This window comes from Dreissena polymorpha, chromosome 4 (assembly GCF_020536995.1).
Source record: "Dreissena polymorpha isolate Duluth1 chromosome 4, UMN_Dpol_1.0, whole genome shotgun sequence".
Classification (NCBI taxonomy): domain Eukaryota; kingdom Metazoa; phylum Mollusca; class Bivalvia; order Myida; family Dreissenidae; genus Dreissena; species Dreissena polymorpha.
In genome coordinates, this window is record NC_068358.1 from 127,501,157 (window position 1) to 127,521,511 (window position 20,355).

Here is a 20,355-nt window from a genome sequence, read left to right on the forward strand (position 1 = left end):
AAATCGATTTAAATTCCTAAAGTTTGGGACTGACTGTTCAATCGCCGTAACCAAATGTTGAATCCGTTTGTATTGCACGTAGTATCGTGTATTGTATAGGCAATCGTTACATAAATTAATAGTGGAGGTTATCAAAACAATCTCTCCTAGGTTTCTTTTTTTTTTCTATAATATACTTGGTGTAACAACACGTTATCACAATTGACCAGTTATTTTAATAAGTAAGCAACATTTGCACAAATGCCTTTAATTAAAAACCTGTTTGAATACAGTTTAGAAAAATCACTTTTTATTCCAAATACAGGGAGGAGGGCTCCAAATGACGTTCAACTGTAAGTACCTACGTAACTTGCTTATTTTTATTTGTTCAAATTTGAGTTTGAATATAAAATGGTTTATAATTTTATTCAGATATTCGTATTCGATAACAGTATATAGTTTACAATGTAATGATAACTGCATTTTCTCATGTTTAGGAATCAACTTCAATCATCGAATAATTCCCAAGGTGAGTAGATGTCATTCCAGTAACAAGTTATTTTTAGTAAAATTAAAACCAAACGTCATTTCATAAATGATATATGCCTAAGATCATTTGTTAAATGATGTATATGGCGGTTCACGAAATGGGTTCACTTAATACAACGTTCAATTGCCTCGGACTGACTGTTCAATGGCCGTAACCAAATTTTGAATCCGCTTTTTCTGTAAATGTTTGTATTGCACGTAGTATCGTGTATTGTATAGGCGATTGTTACTTGAATTAATAGTTGAGGTTATCAAAACAATCTCTCCTTGGTTTCTTGTTTTTTCTATAATAAACTTTGTGCAACAACACATTATCACATTTGACCAGTTATTTTTAAAAGTGTGCAACATTTTCATAAATGACTATAATTAAAAAACCTGTTTTAATATAGCTTAAAAAAAATACTTTTAATCCCAAATACAGGGAGGAGGGCTCCGAATGACGTTCAATTGTAAGTACCTACGAAACACGCTTATTTTTATTTGTTCAAATTGGAGTTTGAATATAAAATGGTTTATAATTGTATTCAAATATTCGTTATCGATAACAGTATATAGTTTACAATATAATGTTAACTGCATTTTCTCATGTTCAGGAATCAACTTCAATCATCGAATAATCCCCAAGGTGAGTGCTTGATGTCATTCCAGTAACAAGTTATTTTAGTAAAATTAAAACCAAACGTCATTTTATAAATGATATATGCCTAAGATCATTTGTTAAATGATGTATATGGCGGTTCACGAAATAGGTTCACTTAATACAACATACACATACTTTTTGTCACAGTGTAATAAAACAGCAACACGTGTATTAACATCAAAGATGTGTTGTAACCCTTAAAGACATCTAATGACAAGTTTGATATATTTATTGTTTTAAATTTGAACTGAAAATCTAAGATGATAATGTTGTTATTTTTATAACACATGTATGTTTGTGGTTAATATCGAGTACAGTGTATCGGTGTGTTTAACAATAAATCGATTTAACATGCGAAAGTTTCGGACTGACTGTTCAATGGCCGTAACCAAATTTTGAATCCGTCTTTTCTGTTAATGTTTGTATTGCACGTAGTATCGTGTATTGTATAGGCGATTGTTACTTAAATTAATAGTGGAGGTTATCAAAACAATCTCTCCTAGGTTTCTTGTTTTTTTTTCTTTTAAATACTTTGTGTAACAACACATTATCACATTTTACCAGTTATTTTAATAAGTAAGCAACATTTGTATAAATGCCTTTAATAAAAGAAACTATTTCAATACAGTTAAGAAAAATCACTTTTTTATTCCAAATACAGGGAGGAGGGCTCCGAATGACGTTCAATTGTAAGTACCTACGAAACACAATTATTTTTATTTGTTCAAAGTGGAGTTTGAATATAAAATGGTTTATAATTGTATTCAAATATTCGTTATCGATAAAAGTATATCGTTTACAATAAAATGGTAACTGTATTATCTCATGTTCAGGAATCAACTTCAATCATCGAATAATCCCCAATGTGAGTGCTTGATATCATTCCAGTAACATGTTATTTTTAGTAAAATTAAAACCAAACGTCATTTCATAAATGATATATGCCTAAGATCATTTGTTAAATGATGTATATGGCGGTTCACGAAATGGGTTCACTTAATACAACATACACATACTTTTTGTCACAGTGTAATAAAACAGCAACACGTGTATTAACATCAAAGATGTGTTGTAACCCTTAAAGGCATCTAATGACAATTGTGATATATTTGTTGTTTTAAATTTGAACTGCAAATCTAAGTTGATAATGTTGTTGTTTTTAAACACTATTGTGTTTGTGGTTAATATCAAGCTCAGTGTATCGGTGTGTTAAACAAAAATCGAGAAAAAAGTTTCGGACTAACTGTTCTATTGCCGTTATCCAATTATTTATCCGTGTTTTCTGTTAATGTTTGTATTGCAAGTAGTATCATGTATTGAAAATGCGATTTTTGCATAAATGAATAGTGGAGATTATCAAAACAATCTCTCCTAGGTTTCTTGTTTTTTCTATAATATACTTGGTCTAACAACACATTATCACATTTGACCAGCTTTTTTATTCAGTAAGCAACATTTTCATAGTTAAGAAAAATCATTTTTATTCCAAATACATGGAGGATGGCTCCGAACGCCGTTCAATTGTAAGTACCTACGTAAAACGCTTATTTATGTTTGTTCAAAATGGAGTTTTAATATAGAATTGTTAACACTTTTTTTCAAAAAAACGTTATAAATTACAGTATATAGTTTAAAATAAAATAATAACTGCATTTTGTCATGTTCAGGAATCAACTTCAATCATCCAAAAATCCCCAAGGTGAGTGCTTGATGTCATTCTAGTAACAAGTTATTTTTAGTAAAATTAAACTCAAACGTAATTTCTTAAATGATACATGCTTCATTTGATAAATGGTGTATATGGCGGTTCACACAATTGGTTAACACAATACAGCATACACATAGTTTTTTTCACTGTGTAATAAAACAAAAACACATGTATTAACATGGAAGATGTGTTGTAACCCTTTAACGCATCTTTGTGATATATTTATTGTTTCAAATTTGAACTTCAAATCTAAGATAATAATATTGTGCGTTTTTAACACGTCAGTGTCTGTGGTTAATATCGAGCTCAGTGTCTCGGTGTGTTTAACAATACATCGATTTAAATCCCGAAAGTTTCGGACTGACTGTTCTATTGCCGTTACCAAATTTTAAAGCCATGTTTTCTGTTAAAGTTTGTATTGCACGTAGTATCGTGTAATGTATAGGCGATTGTTACATAAATTAATAGTGGAGGTAATCAAAACAATCTCTCATAGGTTTCATGTTTTTTTTCTATAATATACTTGGTGTAACAACACATTGACACCTTTGACCAACTATTGTATTTCGTAAGCAACATTTTTTCTTTATGACTATAATTAATAAACATCTTTAATATAGAAAAAACACTCTTTTTATTCCAAATACAGGGAGGAGGGCACAGAATGACGTTCGATTGTAAGTTCCTACGAAACACGCTTATTAATGTTTGTTCAAATTGGAGTTTGAATATAAAATAGTTAACAATGGTATTCAAATATTCGTTATCGATAACAGTTTATTAATGTATATAGTTTACAATTTAATGATTTTACTGCATTTTCTCATGTTCAGGAATCAACTTCCATCATCGAATAGTACCCAAGGTGAGTGCTTTATATCATTCAAGTACCAAATTATTTTAGTAAAATTAAACCCAGACGTCATTTCTTAAATGATATATGCTTAAGATCATTTTTTAAATGATGTATATGGCGGTTCACGCAATGGATTCACTTAATACAACATACACATACTTTTTGTCACAGTGTATTAAAACAAAATCACACGAAAGAGTTGTTTAAACCCTAAAACGCATTCATTGACAGTTGTGGTATATTTTATTTCCCAAATTTAATGAAAACAGTTTATTCATTTTAAATTGATGCTCGATGACGCCCATGACAACATTATCAAATTTTGTTATCGATGTAGTACGAAAGTACGACATGCAAGTGGAGACACAAAACGCAGAGGACAAAGAGGAGGAAAATGACAACAACGAGGTGGAAAATTCCTCAGACTTCTTAATTTAGGAGAATTACAGTCAAGGGGAGAAAAACAAGGAGTACGTAAACGAAGAGTTCTATTGTGTAGTTGAATATAGTAAACGTAGGGGAATTACGTACAAAAGGCATTTTATAAGCGCTTGAGTTCTGTTAGTGCCGAATGTCCAATGCCCAAATATACATGTTAGTTTTGAAAATGTTAATACTTACACCCATCATAAGGCATGCTTTATGAAAATAAACGTCCGAGAAATAAACTGCTTGATTTGAGCATTTTCGGGACAAAGCGGTAACGCACAAAAGAAGGTCGTAATCATATTACATGCCGTCAATTGGTGTTTATGGTATTCGTAAATTTTGTATGGCAAATTCTTCAGTTTATTGTCTTTTTAATATAAAGATAGAATATTTTGAGGAAACCGTACGCTTCAAAAGATTATCTGTCGATAATGTCAAGCACGTTTATTTGCTCGGCACGAATACATATACCACTAGCCAATGTTAATGGTTCAGGATTTTTAAATAGATTTTCAAACTTATAACACTCTATATTCTATCACTAGTCTATGAACATTTTTATATGCAATTAGCGAGCCTCTGCGAGAATTAAAACGAAATTCATATAGTAAGATATGACAAGTTGTAGTTGTGTAAGCTTTTAAAGACTTTTACGTCAATTGATGATTAATTTATCATTTCGCTAAAAGAGCACCATGATCTTGGTTATTCAAACAATAAGAATCTTATGGAAACACTAACTGTTGTCTTATATATGTCATGGAAGAAAACAAATCACAACATTTTTGTGATGTTCGTATTGCAAAAGACACTAACAAAAGTTTGTTTTTAAAACTTTTAATGTTATTTAACATAGAAATTTCGAAATGCGATGTTATTGTTTCTTTATATTTCTTTGTCTTAACTATTTGAGGCGAGCATATTATTTATGACCGTAAAGTTATGTTATACAATGTTAAAATCTAAATTTCGTTCCAAGTATATTTCTGAGGTAAGAATGTTAGTTTTTGCCGGTTTTGTTACTCCTGATGTAAAAGATGAATGGTGTACTATTATGTTGTGTCTGCTCGAATAAACTAGTCGCTAAAGTGTTTTGTTTTCCTATTTGAATATTGTATCCATTATACTGTTTTATATTGTATAGCTTTTTTCCTATTTAAATATTATAGCCACTAAAGTGTATTATATATTATAGCTATTGTCCTATTTCAATATTGAAACCATTATATTGTATTATATTATAAAGCTTTATTTCTAATTGAATGAGTTGACTTTGAAATATATGCAGAAGTAGTGTGGTACTTATCATTATTGTTGTTAACTTACGTTATGCGGATGTTTGTGAAACTTCAATAAGCCTGTTTGTACATAGACGAATAGTTTCCATATTTTTAACAATGATTACAAAAAGGTAATCACAGTATAAATAAACAAGCACAGTATTACAGTTCAATATACACCGTGTACTATTTTTGAAATTTCTATGCTTAAGAAGGAATGACAATTTCATCTATGAGCCTTAAAGGATCATTGGCTTTTCACCATGTTTTGGCCTCAAAGTTTTGCATTTCTTTTGTTATTCTGTATGTCTTATATACTTCTTAGATTTTGAAAAACAAATATCTAGTTCTATTTAAATGTATGTATGTTATGTTTTATTAAGCAGTGTATCAATCGTTTGCTTGCAGCATTTCTTCTGACTTGATAACAATTATGTTTTTGAGCATATGATAGACTTTTGATGTATTTGTTGATGAACATCAATTTTGAATGCAAGTGTAGCAATCTTATGAAGCAACCATGTCTCAAAAACTTTGTTCCCATTATTCACCTGATTAAGATTTTTTTATAAATATTTGTACGAATATGAATGTTTGGTTCGCCGTATACAATATCATAAACACCCTGTTTTAAGTATCTACCGTATTATTTGTGTGAGTTTTGTGAAGTTTCATAATTAATGATTTGCATTGTATCTCTGAAACACATTTTTATTCTTAATAAACATATTATAATTACATGAAGCATGAAAGATTCGCCTCGAAAATTAAATGTGTTTTATGCATGTACGTATTACGAAATATATTGAAATAGACGTAAGTGAACATAATTATAAAGTGAGACATGAACGTCTGAAGCATTTTTTTAAAACAAGATTCTAATTTGTAATTGTTTATGATTCATTCGCTAAGCAAATCTTAAATGATAATTTCTGCATTGTTTATGTTTGTTTTTATATCAGTATTTTGGATAAAAATTTGCAAAATTCTGTATATTTAAATATTAAATTCATCTTCTTTTAAAAGTATTCACCCCATTCTTTTCAATATTTCTTTTCCATAATTGATCTGTACCTGTAGTTAATTTGTTTTTGTCTATTTGAATGTTTATCGAATTTTTTGATAGCGTGTGTTATGTCATATTACTGTAAACAATGCACATCTTTGTAAACCTACATCATGATATAAGAGTGAGCTATGCTTTGTATGCTGCATTGTATGTATGAAAATAAAATCATTCGCCATTAAAACAACTGTTTATGCATTTGTATTGTTTTGACACGATTCTTGTTAATTACGCCTTCCTCAGAGAATAGCTTACGACAACTTCTCTTGGTGAATCTATTGTAACTTCAACGGGCTCGTTTTTGCTTGTATTTTTTTTTATAATATGTTTGCTTTATGAATTATGACTATAGTTCCCGTTTAGTTTTGCCCTATTTATTTAACTCAAATGCATCTAAAGACACAGGCTTATTATGACGATCTCAAGTCCATTTCCTGGTATTTGGTGTCTTTGGGGGAGATCTTAAGAACGCTCCCTAAGTTGGGATCGAACCCGTTACCTCCCGGACGTTAGGCAGACGCCATGTCCATTACACCACGGCGACTTTAGTCCGCGTTCGGTCTTCACAATACAAGTGCTATATTTTTAGTCCGCGTTCGGTCTTCACAATACAAGTGCTATATTTATTATGTTCCATTCTTTATTCGATATATTTTTAACAGCAAATAACAGAACAGAAAACAGCATAATTAATCTTGTCTTTTTTTCCATTAATATATTGTGCACGTGAGATATTATACAGTTGTAATATGATTTGCAAGGCATGCATCGTGTTATTAATATGCTAAGGTTTTATTTCTTACATCATTACAATAAACCAGAACGGATTGCCCTTTTATACGTGGGACCCTCCAAAATAATGTAGGTTTGTTTTCGTCGATTTTACTTTCATAAAATTCGATACAGATGTCGAAATGGTTGAGTATATGTTCTTGCGTGAATTCGTGCTATCTTCACTGCAACTCGGAATTTCAACTTAATCATACAAAAACGAAATACAAATCCTCTCCGGCAAATCTTGCAATTATGCAATAGGCTAACACCAATAAACTTCATGTAAAGACTGCAAATCGCTTGCCTGGCCTGTGCACAAAGATCAAACGTCAGTTTAACGCCTTTGGTTGAAATGTCAGCTTTGGACATACAACAGCTTTCCGGACTGTTTGCCGGGTAATATAAACCTTCCACAATCGTCAGGTTCACACGTACAAGAATTCCATAGTGTGGGCATAATGCAGTTATTTTTTCTAATCGCAACTTAATTCATCAAGTTATTTTTAATTAACCAATCGTAAATATACAGTATGGCATTACGACATGTCTAAGCCTCTATGCGCTAATAGCTGATAAGCGCGTGCGTGATTCGATTTGTCGTTGGTTGAATTTAGACAACATTCGGATCACAGCTAGCGCTTGTTAAAATTTTAAGCGTTGAGGCGATTTTAATTGTGCTTAAATCGCCCAGGAAAAAGCTTGATTTAGAGATTACATATTGGATGAGAGATCTAAGTTTCTAGTTCAAAGGTCAAATTTGAGTTCAAAGGTCAAATTTGGATCTGTTTATAGCCAGCTCGAAGAGCAAGCCCCAGGCTTGCTCGAGGCGAGCTATACGGTAACAGGAGTATTTGACTGTGTAGGTTGTTGTTTTAAAAAGTCTGGTATCTGCGCGCGCAATATCCGAACCGGAAACCGGAACTGGAAATTTTCGAAGTTAATAACCGGCGTCTACTGATTGATCATAATGATAAAATAGATAAAAATGATCAAATTTACGGCTTTTAAATATTCTCAAATTCTTCTCTGTATTTATTGTGACTGTATTTCGAATAACGCATCAGCATTCTTCGTGTTAAACAGTTGTCTCCATTCCGGGAGTTCTCCGTTCGATGAGGTTAGCCGTATTTGTAAAGAGTTAGACACTCGCTCATACACAACTACAAGAGTTAGGAGCATTGTCGCAAGGGATGTCGCAAAGTCGTTTGCATTGAACATCAGAGTCCAAAAATGACAAGAGTTAGAAAAAGCAATGCTTTAATTGTGTTTCACGGTACCAGCAGTCAATAATACTTCATTTATTCATAGTCAAAATGACAAGAGTTTGAAGAAACATATCGTTGAATTGTGTTTTAGGCCACGAGCAGTCAATATACTTTATATATTCACATGCAAAATGACAAGAGCTAGAACAAACACATGCTTTAATTGTGTTTCACGGTGCCAGCAGTCAATATACTTCATTTATTCATATGCACAATGACAAGAGTTATAAAAAACACATGCTTTAATTGTGTTTCACGGTGGCAGCAGTAAATATACTTCATTTATTCACATGCAAAATGACAAGAGCTAGAAAAAACATATCGTTTAATTGTGTTTCACGAGGCAAGCAGTCAATTTTCTTCATTTATTCAAATGCAAAATGTCAAGAGCTAGAAAACACATGCTTTAGTTGTGTATCACGAGGCCAGCAGTCAATAATACTTCATTTATTCATATGCAAAATGACAAGAGTTAGAAGAAACATATCGTTTAATTGTGTTTTAGGTCACGAGCAGTCAATATACTTCATTTATTCACATGCAAAATGACAAGAGCTAGAAAAAGCACATGCTTTAATTGTGTTTCACCTTGCCAGCAGTCAATATTTTTCATTTATTCACCTGCACAATGACAAGAGCTAGAAAAAACATGCTTTAATTGTGTTTCACGAGGCCAGCAGTCAATATACTTCATTTAATCACATGCAAAATGACAAGCTAGAAAAAGCACATGCTTTAATTGTGTTTCACGGTGCAAGCAGTCAATATATTTCTTTTATTCACATGCACAATGACAAGAGCTAGAAAAAGCACATTCTTTAATTGTGTTTCACGGTGATAGCAGTCAATATACTTCATTAATTCACATGCACAATGGCAAGAGCTAGAAAAAACAAATGCTTTAATTGTGTTTCACGGTGCCAGCAGTCAATATACTTCATTTATTCACATGCACAATGACAAGAGCTAGAAAAAAACGCATGCTTTAATTGTGTTGCACGAGGCCAGCAGTCAATATACTTAATTTATTTACATGCAAAATGACAAGAATTAGAAGAAACATATCGTTTAATTGTGTTTCACGAGGCCAGCAGTCAATTTACTTCATTTATTCAAATGCAAAATGACAAGAGCTAGAAAAAACACATGCTTTAGTTGTGTTGCACGAGGCCAGCAGTCAATATACTTCATTTATTCACATGCAAAATGACAAGAGCTAGAAAAGCCATGCTTTAATTGTGTTTCACGGTACCAGCAGTCAATAATACTTCATTTATTCATATTCAAAATGACAAGAGTTAGAAGAAACATATCGTTTAATTGTGTTTTAGGTCACGAGCAGTCAATATACTTCATTTATTCACATGAAAAATGACAAGAGCTAGAAAAAGCACATGCCGGTAGGCGGTAACCCTAGGTCTATTTGATTATGTTTGCATGTTGTTTTGTTTTGTGCAATGCTGTTTTTTATCGTGCAGTGCGGTTTTGGCCATTGGTCACTTGCGATAAATAAAGGACCACATGCTAGTGTATAATGAGAGAGCAATACTGCAATAGTTTCAATAATATACAATATAATGGAAGGTCGCGGTGGTGTAATGGATTTAGTGTCAGCCCAGCGCTCGGGAGTTCGTGGGTTCGATCCCTTCTCGGGGAGCGTTCTCATAATCTCCTCCATAGATACCAAGTACTGGTTCTTCCCATGAAACGGACTCGAGAGTGTCTCAATAAGCCTTAGGCTTTTGATGTAATCGAGCTAAAATAAATAGGCTTAAACTAGTTAAAACATTAACTTATGTAATTGATATCATCGGGCAAATGTATGAAGCCGTTTCACGATGGAAGTAATTAGTAAGCTTTAATTACGCCTTTGAGAGCAAAGTTAAATAGTTATGTTTCGGTCGTCCTAAAGGTAATGACGTAATGCATTTTCGGTCATATTATGTACCGTAGTGATGTTACACATACTGATACATGTAGGGGAATGTTGCAAACATTGAATATAAAATTGTTCAAATTGATCTTACTTAAGAAAACTTTAACAAACTGCTCAATTTTTTATTATTTATTCGGTTACAAATCATCCGATCATTATGTTTTACAAGGTTGCAATAAGTGAGCAAATACGTTTTTAAAGTTTAAAAGACATACTCATAAATACATACTCAAGACACAACAGTGATTCACTATAGCAAACATATATGAATAATTTATTTATAAATCTTTAATTATACAAAAACAATACATAATACAAAAGGCTGTCACATACATGTAATGCTCGAGGAATGGGCTTTGTCACAGATATTGGCTGTACAAGTTCAAACTGGTTGGAATATGAAACATATGTAAGGGCTTTTTTATCATCAAAATGCAATAAAGCTACCTTTGCAATTCAGTAGAAACGAAAGTTTGTATGAATTTTGCAAAAAACTTCATAGAGAAATAACTCATGAGTGGAGGAAGGGAACTACTCATGTTAACATGCATTTTTAAATAGGTGATCAAATAATCCAAAATGGGCATTGTTTGTCCACCTGATAATTGTACATGATGCATATGCCAATTTTTAAGATTTTGTGTTTTCAATCATCAACATTTTAATTTGTGCGTACATGTATTAATGAATATTTTTAGTATTTTACGCAAATATGCATCTTATCTGGACAAATTTTGCCTTTAAAATCCGATATCAATGATGGATATAAAGGCATAATTTGTTTGCGTCACTGTTAATTTAACAAGACTCAGCAGTGGGGAGGCTTACGACTATTGGCTTTGTATGATTCACAAAGCATTGTTGATATTTAATCATGCCACAAACAAAATACATTCGAAAGTAAAATCCATTCCAGAGATGTATATTATATCGATTTACGTTTCCGGAAGCGACTGCATTGCAATATTGAAGGGATATATATTTTATCAAATCAATTTAATATAAACCGTTTAGGGAGTCAGTTTGGCAATTTTATCTGTAGAGCAATACCTGCTTGCATGACAACCAGATCTTGGTCATGTATTGGCCAATGACTGGCCAAACATCTGAATGCTGCAAGGTATCTAATCCAACATCAAAATCAGCTTCTGTAGGTGAAGACAATAACTTTTGCAGCTGATTAAAAACTGCTCCTTTCTGGCCCACTTTGTTCTCTTTTAGCCATCTGCTCCAAGACTGTGCTCGATGGAAGTCGCAGAGAAGTCCAGCTGCTTCTATTGAAAAATTAGCAACAAGCCCATAAGCCACATCGCTCATCTAATCACTAATGTGGTTTGGAAGATTTTGTTGCTCCTGGTACCTCTGTTTCACACAAATTCGTAGCAATCTTGCTAACACAAGAATAAACAAGAAATGTTTGTGAAACATGCATGCCCCATCCCCCCCCCAAAAAAAAAAACAACAACAAACTTAAGATAAAAGTGTCAAACGAGTACTTAATTTATCACTCAACACACAATTTTCATATCATAGAAATGTATTAAAATTGGGCATTGTGACCTTCAACTTCTTGTCTGCTATTTTTGAACAGCAACATCATTTTTCGTACAGCTATATTAACATGATTGCAAACTGTGTACAGCTTTATCGCCGTGACAGAAAATTCCTAAACAATGGGGGAGACATAATGCGTTTGCCCCGTTAAACAAGCTCTAGATAATTAATTTATAGAAATTATATGCCTCTGTCATTTTGCTTTGCATTCCCATACCCTCTTAACTCATGCCACTTTCTGTGAAATAACAAATTTCTCACTTTCTTCGGAAGCCTTTCCACTCATTAAATAATTAACAAAACCCACCAGGAAACAATGAGCGCATGGCATTCATCTCTCTCTCATCCATGTCTGTCATGAAATGCTTAGGGCTCCAATTCGGATTTTGGTCCTTAATGATCTGAAGGGCCTTTTGCTCAGGCATGGAATTCTCCTCTTCTGGAATGAAGCAGGCCACCACCTGGTAGTCGAAGTTGGTTTTTTACCACCAGGAAGAAAAGTGGCAAGAGATACTTGGTGGTCCTGTAGGTGGCATCTAGAAGCGTCATTGTGTTGCCATACCGTTCCAACAGAGTTTTCATACCACACGACTGGTACACAAACAGGAACTTCTGCTGCAAAATAATTGAAACATCATAATTTAAGGTACATCTTGTATTTGTAACACAACTCCAATTAACACAGGCTTTCAACTGGTTATATTAAGATCGCCGTGGCGTAGTGGATATGGTGTCCGCACAGGCAAATCTGGGACGACACTTTCCGCTTTCATTGATTTTTTCGTTTTAAGGAAGTCTCCTGTGAACAAAAATCCAGTCTAGACGGAAAGTCTCGTCCCCGATAAGCCTGCGTGGACTGCACAAGCTAATATGGGACGATAGTTTACGCATATGCATTAAGCCCTGTTTTCCCAGAGCGAGGCTCATATGATGGTTTACATTCAGTTTAAAGTTCATGAAACTTAAAACACAAATTACTGAGAAACATCTCGGGACAGACGTATGCCTCAATTTCAATCAATTAAGGGGCCATAACCCTGGACTTTCCTAGCCGAACCCGTCGAACCATCCTCTTGCACTACTGCAGCATGATCAAATATCACTCAATGGTTTAGGAGATGTGGGAAACTGTTGCCTTCAAAAATGTATTTTTGGATCCTGTGAACTACTTCTTCAGTGGACCGGAATGATTGATGATAGCTTTTAGGGCTACCCCTACGAATCATTCCTATAAAGTTTAAGCATATTGCTTTATGAGGAGATGTTGTTTAAAGATAGTAAATACGTTTCCACATAACATGTATTTATAGCTCCATATTGTAGGGGTCCTTTCAAGGATCATTCCTGTGAGGTTTCACCATCATTCGCCCACTGGGTTAAGAGATATCTTAGAAAAAGTACGGACAAAAAAAGACTAAGGCCGGTCACAAAAGCTAATCCGGAGCACAGAGTGATGGTGTGAGCTATCAAGAGGAATTGTTGAAGGCCTGTAAACAAGCATGCGCCAGTTGGGGAATAAATTTAATTAACATGTAAGCATTGTAAACCAAATTCGTATTACATTGTACTCTTATATATAAACAAGAGGGACCTATATCGCTCACCTGAATTTTTTTCTACAGACTGGAACTCTATTCCTTGCCGCTTCAAAGTAGATTTTTTAAGTTTCAGTTTCAACTACAAACATGTTGGGACACATTTGCGCCTGGTGAGGGCAACATTTTGATATCAGAAATCTAGTTTAAACAATCTTGATACAGGTCCACTAGATGATGTTTCATGCCAAATATCTTTGCTCTATAGCTTTTTTAAGTTCTCTCCATATAGATATATAGTGCAAACACATTTGCCACAGGGGTGGGGCAAATTTTGAAACCATGGGCATATACGAAATGTCTTTTGCGATATGATTACTAAATATATATGGAATGAAACATGTTGGAAAGGAAAGCAAATATTTAGATCATTTTTTACAAGAACAATTTTTATGTGAAGATTTTGCAACCAATTTACTACTTCCTTTATTGATATTTAAGGTGTAAACATGCATATTAAAAGTGGCCATTAACACAAATAAAAAACAATGTGTCCAAAAACAATAACGAAATATTAAGACATTTTAACATAGGAGGAATTTCAATTTGCTTCTGCAGACTATATATTATGGTTATTTTTATGTACCAAGTAAGTGAAGAGAACTACTGCTGGCACATCTTCTAGACAATGGATCTTCTTACTTCAGTTACATAAAAACAAAGTATCTTCGGATACCTTGCCTAAACATTTTATTCATTTTTAAAATATGTTTAATTATGAAACTCCAGAGACATTATCAATCAATATAAAACAGTGTTGGCACATTCTCAAAGCCAACACTTACAAGTATCCACGTCTTTGCTGTTTTCACTGTAATCCTTTGACTTCTATGTTGGCATATATCTTATCTACATTAGAAGTTCCTAGTTTCCTTCCATTTCCTTTCTATAGTGTGAAGATGTAATTTGTTTATCCAAGAATCCAAAAGAGACTAATATTCCCAGTATCCTGACTATACAGTAATAGTGTCATTATGTCTATTAGTGATTCCTCGTATCCTTCTATTTTGGTTTCATGTTTTCCATTATTCTATCTTTTGGTTTTTCATACTTTAACACCAAGTTAAATATGTCCTTGCAATGTGGCGCTTACTTGTCACCTTCTGGCTGCAGCATATATTCTGCCATCATTGTTAGTTGGTAAATTAGGCGTTGATGTACCTCATTTACTGTGAATTCGAGTATTGGTCTGCTTCTGTATTTTCATTTTATTAATATTCTGCTTTAACTATGTTGGGTCAGGCTCTTAATTCCTGTCGGCGGAATGACATATCAGCATCCTCCTGCATCATGTACACTCAGTGACCCTGTGATTATCCTCCTTTCATCCTCCTCCTGTGATTATCCTCCTTGCATCCTCCTCCTGTGATTATCCTTCTTGCATCCTCCTTCTGTGGTTATCCTCCTTGCATCCTCCTCCTGTGATTATCCTCCTTGCATCCTCCTCCTGTGATTATCCTTCTTGCATCCTCCTCCTGTGATTATCCTACTTGCATCCTCCTCCTGTGATAATCCTCCTTGCATCCTCCTCCTGTGATTATCCTTCATGCATCCGCCTCCTGTGATTATCCTCCTTGCATCCTCCTCCTGTGATTATCCTCCTTGCATCCTCCTCATGTGATTATCCTTCTTGCATCCTCCTCCTGTGATTATCCGCCTTGCATCCTCCTCCTGTGATTATCCTCCTCCTGTGATTATCCTCCTTGCATCCTCCTCCTGTGATTATCCTCCTTGCATCCTCCTCCGTTGATTATCCTCCTTGCATCCTCCTCCTGTGATTATCCTCCTTGCATTTTATTTCACCCATTTAGCAGTTGAAACTGAATGTGTAAATTAACAAGTAACATTGAATCGAAAGACAAAACTATAAACTGCATGTTAAACACAGCAAAAATACCTCCTTTTCTCCTTTTTTCTCAGGAAAACAACATATCCAGCATTGTTTTGTTTCCATCTATTCAGCTGTTTCAACAGATCAAACACACAATACGTGTACGAGTACAATATGACGATTACAACAGACTTGCATTTACATAACAGCTGCCACAATTACCTAAGGCTGGTTGTAATGAAGTGCAAATCTGCTTATTGATCACTTCCACTTTCACTGAAATTCAATCTGAACACACACAGAAGTGTTGTTTTCATTGCTGAGTGTCGTACATCATTCATTTGCCAAAAGCCATGCATCACTCAAAGTGATTGAACATTTGAAACAACTGCATCGCAATGGACATTCACAATCTTCATCCACCATTGGTTCACTGTAGTTTTAATGGTGCAGAAGAAAAAATGTCAGTACTTTAACAAGAGGTCAGGGGACATGGGTCGCTCACAATGCAAATTTTGGAAAAGAAAGAAAGATGTTTACTATATACATTTAAGGAACACACATTGGTCTCATGGCAGGGTATATTTTAACAACTGAGGCATTATTTAAAGAAACATTCTTAATGTCTACTGGACAATGTTTTATACAAAATAAACATGCTTTAGGCCTTAGGGCTATGGAGAATTTTTAAATATTTGCAATTGACATATTGGAAAAACACATTTGTTCCCAGTGTGGGGCTAATTTTTTACCCCTGGAGCATCATTGGAACTTGGTAGAGGTCCACTAGACAATGTTGATTTCGCAGTCAGTAACAAAATCCTACTCTTACAAAGCCTTCAAGATTTGTTTCATTGTCTATGCTTGTCTGTTTTATTTTCTCTGCCTTTCGCATGTGGTTCCGAATCGTGGAACGATTTGGAAAAACCCCTTGCTTGTTGGTGCTGGGGTAACATTTTCTGTTTCCATAACATGACTTCGGAGGCGCCGCTCCATTTCGTCTGTGTTTGACACCCCTTCGTCAACCAATTCGTTTATCTTATTAACAAGTCCCCGGTCAATATTTTGACTCAGGCCTGAAGACTAAATAGTAAATATAAACCGATAAATATATAAACACAAAATGACAATATATTAGTTGCCCACCTTCGACCTTAAGTGCATAGTGCAGGTAGGGTGGGGCAAAATGTCCAAGGGACATTTGAACAATCATGGTAAAGGTCCACCAGACGGTGTTTCATGCCAACTAGGCATGCTCTAGGCCTTGCGGTTTCGGGACACATAGCATTTTTACAGTTGGTATTAAGTATATATGGTTATTCAAAAATTGTATCGTATTGCAGATCAGTCCTGGTTCAATGAAGTGGGACCGTTGTTTTTCAATGGACTGGAACCATTTTTAAACTTAACCAATATATCATTAAACAAACATTTTCACTGGGAAATCTTTTTTTTTCATATTTTAATGTGTTCACAAGCCATATAGTGATGAAGGACAATGCACGAAGCACAACAGATAAAGGTCCCAATCACATAAGCTCTCCATGAGCATTTAAGTGCACAGGTAAGCTTAAAAGGGCAATAAACTAAAATATATTTCAACTTACGGAATGCCATTTGCAAGCCTGACACAAATTTGTTAACACACAAGAAACTCTATATTTATATTTAAGTAGCGTCTCAAACATAAACACAAGGGTTCTGAGGGAGTTCTAGTTCATAAAAAATTTGGGCCATACAAAGTTGGTTCAATTAATGTGTTGCCTTCTTATGAGTACTGCCAATCTATATCCGTGAACCACATTGTAGTATGCTTAATTCCTTACTTATACATAAGTTGGGCAATGTTATTTTGTCATAATAACAAAACACTAGTTAATAAATAATAAGAACTTATGTCAATTTCAGATGTTTTGAAATATACTTGATGGAAAGGTATATTACCGGTAATACAGATTTTCATCACAATGCTTACAATGCCTGTTTCGTGATGCTTGTGCTTTTCCAGGTCTGGTACACACATGAAGTAGCAGCATGAATACACTCCTGTCGCAGCAAGGTCAAACAGAGATGCTGCCAGTTCTGCCTTAGTGTTATCCTGTATGGGCTAATATTTACACAAAAACTTTCCTTACACTTTTTTGTTTCATTTGGAATAATACATTGGGGTAAATCATATATGCTAGCAATTCTTTTGAACGTTTACAATTCCATACATTATTAATTATAATAATGAAAATTCCACATGTACAATATTAACTTAAATGTAGGAGTAAAGCAGAACTTTTAAGCCTTTTTTATGGCATGGTCAACATACCTTGAATGCATATTTGTATAAGTTATATTGAAACCATAACTACCAATTAATTATGTTTCCCTTACAAATGCATTTTCTATGCAATGTAGATTGCATTATTGTGTTTTCCATTTTCCTAAGTGATGTCAATTTAGATTTGAAATGAAATAAATATGATTGTGATTGTTTGCAATAGGGATTTGCATACTTAGAACAGAGCTCTCCTTTTCTGTATATTTTAAAAAACTTGATTATTCAATGATTTTCAAATTTAGACAACAAAGTTTTAATAATTATTTTGACAGCAAGTGTTCCAATCCGGCAAGTTGATTTTGTTTAAATTTTCAAGGTACCACAAATTAGTGTTGGCAGCGCAAAATCTCTTGCACACCAGTAAAAAAACATTTGCCTCTGTAGTAGGTTCAGGGACATACATAAACAAACAGATATGTAAATTATGCTTCTATTAGCTGAAGAAGTATCCACAATTTTCATACATTGGTATTCAATGTTGAATTAGTGTTGTTTGTTCCATATGTCACTTTGTCGAAAATGAACAGACAGTAAAACAAACCTACAAGTGATGTGTTTGTCAGAAACACAATCCCCCCTACTGCGCTGCTTTGAAAATATTTATTTTTTTTGTTTTTTTTACCTTTGACCTTGAAGGATGACCTTGAGCTTTCACCACTGAAAATGTGCAGTAACAAGAGATACACATGAATGCCAAATATCAAGTTGCTATGATCAATACATTTGTATTGCAAAAAAATCCACATTTTTCGAAACCTTAAGCCAAAGTGTAACGGAATTTCAGAAGGACAAACAGAAAGTGCGATCACTATATGCCCACCTTCGGGGCATAAAAAAGGCCATGTCAAATTTACAAATGCGCAATTAACAAATGTGTGTATTCCTAACAGATACATACATGACTGGCAGGAAGCATAATTCCTTCTTTGATCAGCATCTTTGCTGGGCATCCCAATTTTTTCGTCTGTTGAGCACGAACACGCCCACCTTTGCTGTATCTATGTTCCTTAAATCATGAAAAAAGAGGGTAAGGATGACCATATATCGCTCACCTGACCTGCGTTTTTTCTACAGGCTGGAACTACTATGAAATCAACAGAAGTCAATAGAACATTTTATCAACAAAATAGCTTTCATTGTGATTTTTTACCAACAGCAATGAATTGCATTTTAATTATTAACATTTATAAGAACTTTTGAACATGTGTAAGAGATTTATTTTCTTCTTTGGGCCCTTTGTTGGTAGAGGTCAACTAGATGATGCTTCATGCCAAATATCTATGGTCAAGCCATTGTCATTTCGGAGAAAAATATGTTTTTTAAGTTTTAACACAATACATATGAGAATAATTAACAAGAATCTTGGTAGAGGTCAACTTGACTATCTTCCATGCCAAATATCTATGTTTAATGGTTCAGAGATTTTTTATGTTTTTACAATATACATATATGGGAAACACATTGGCCCACAGGTCGGGTATTGACGCTTTGGAAATAATTGTATCAATCTTGGTAGAGGAACACTAGACAATGATTTACCGGTATGCCAAATATTTATGCTCTAGACCTTGTGGTTTAAGAATAGAAGATTTTTTAAGTTTTACCACATACATATATAGACGGAAGGACGGACGGACAGACGGACAACGCCAAAACAATATCCGTACGCCTTCGCCGGAGGGATAATAAAAAAAGTTGCTTCATGAAAATCTAAATGTATTTGCACAACTTTGCTTCAGCTTATGTCGATAGTACAATACCTTTGGAGATCTTGAATTAAGGTTTGGTCTGTAATTTTGGCCATGATGACAAAAGTACACCTTAAATCCAAAGCTGATGAACGGTTTCCCATTCAGCCACTGTACCCTTTTCTTGTTGACAATAATTGAGCCTGATTCAAAAACAAACAAGAACATATAAAGAAATTGATTATGTTTCTACTCTTACCGTATGTTTGCTGCAAAACAAGCTATTATCTACTTAATGAAAAGGTTTGTTTATGTCTATAACTGAAGTTATAGTTAAGAGTAATAATGTTTTGATAAAATAAATAAGTGGCGGTAACAAAAAAAGTTAATGATATATATGTTTCTTCTAACTCTTCTAACTATAAATCTCTACTTAACACCGAAAGATATTTGCAGTTGGAAATTCCGCCAAAATATCAGATAGCCTTTGCCAAGTTTAGATACGCCAATCACAAATTAACTATTGAAATTGGTAGGCAGTTGCATGTTGCATATAATTTGAGAATTTGTAATTTTTGTTTTAACGAGAAAAATTTATCTATTATTGATTGTGAATACCAAGCGTTTTTTCAATGTAGTAAATATGACGTTGTCCATAGATAATTTCTATACAACTGGTATATGGGTGGAAATACTATACGTGAGTTTTATAATCTGATGAACAAAACAGATAATGACACACTATTTAAATTGTGTTTGTATGTGTATCATCTTTTGAACAAAATTGAATAAGCTGATATATTTTAAATGTAACATTAAGTCATAAACACAATATAATATGTTGACATATTTTAGTATTAAGATTATGTGTTC

At 33.9% G+C, this 20,355-nt stretch overlaps 1 protein-coding gene across 14 annotated transcripts in view; it reads left to right on the forward strand.

Annotated features, from left to right (window-relative positions):
* Nucleotides 1-6,670, forward strand: part of LOC127875863 (cell death abnormality protein 1-like) — a 32,832-nt gene extending 26,162 nt beyond the window's left edge. For 3 of the 14 annotated variants that reach the window (XM_052420575.1, XM_052420586.1, XM_052420585.1), the window contains 9 exons: nt 305-332; nt 477-508; nt 953-980; nt 1,125-1,156; nt 1,833-1,860; nt 2,839-2,870; nt 3,529-3,556; nt 3,713-3,744; nt 4,073-6,670. In XM_052420575.1, the coding sequence (XP_052276535.1) occupies nt 305-332; nt 477-508; nt 953-980; nt 1,125-1,156; nt 1,833-1,860; nt 2,839-2,870; nt 3,529-3,556; nt 3,713-3,744; nt 4,073-4,173 (341 nt within the window). In that variant the 3' untranslated portion in view covers nt 4,174-6,670. The remainder of the gene's footprint in view (nt 1-304; nt 333-476; nt 509-952; nt 981-1,124; nt 1,157-1,832; nt 1,861-2,838; nt 2,871-3,528; nt 3,557-3,712; nt 3,745-4,072) is intronic. The other 11 variants (XM_052420578.1, XM_052420582.1, XM_052420589.1 and 8 more) reach the window with 8 other exon arrangements.
* The last annotated feature ends 13,685 nt before the right edge of the window (nt 6,671-20,355 follow it).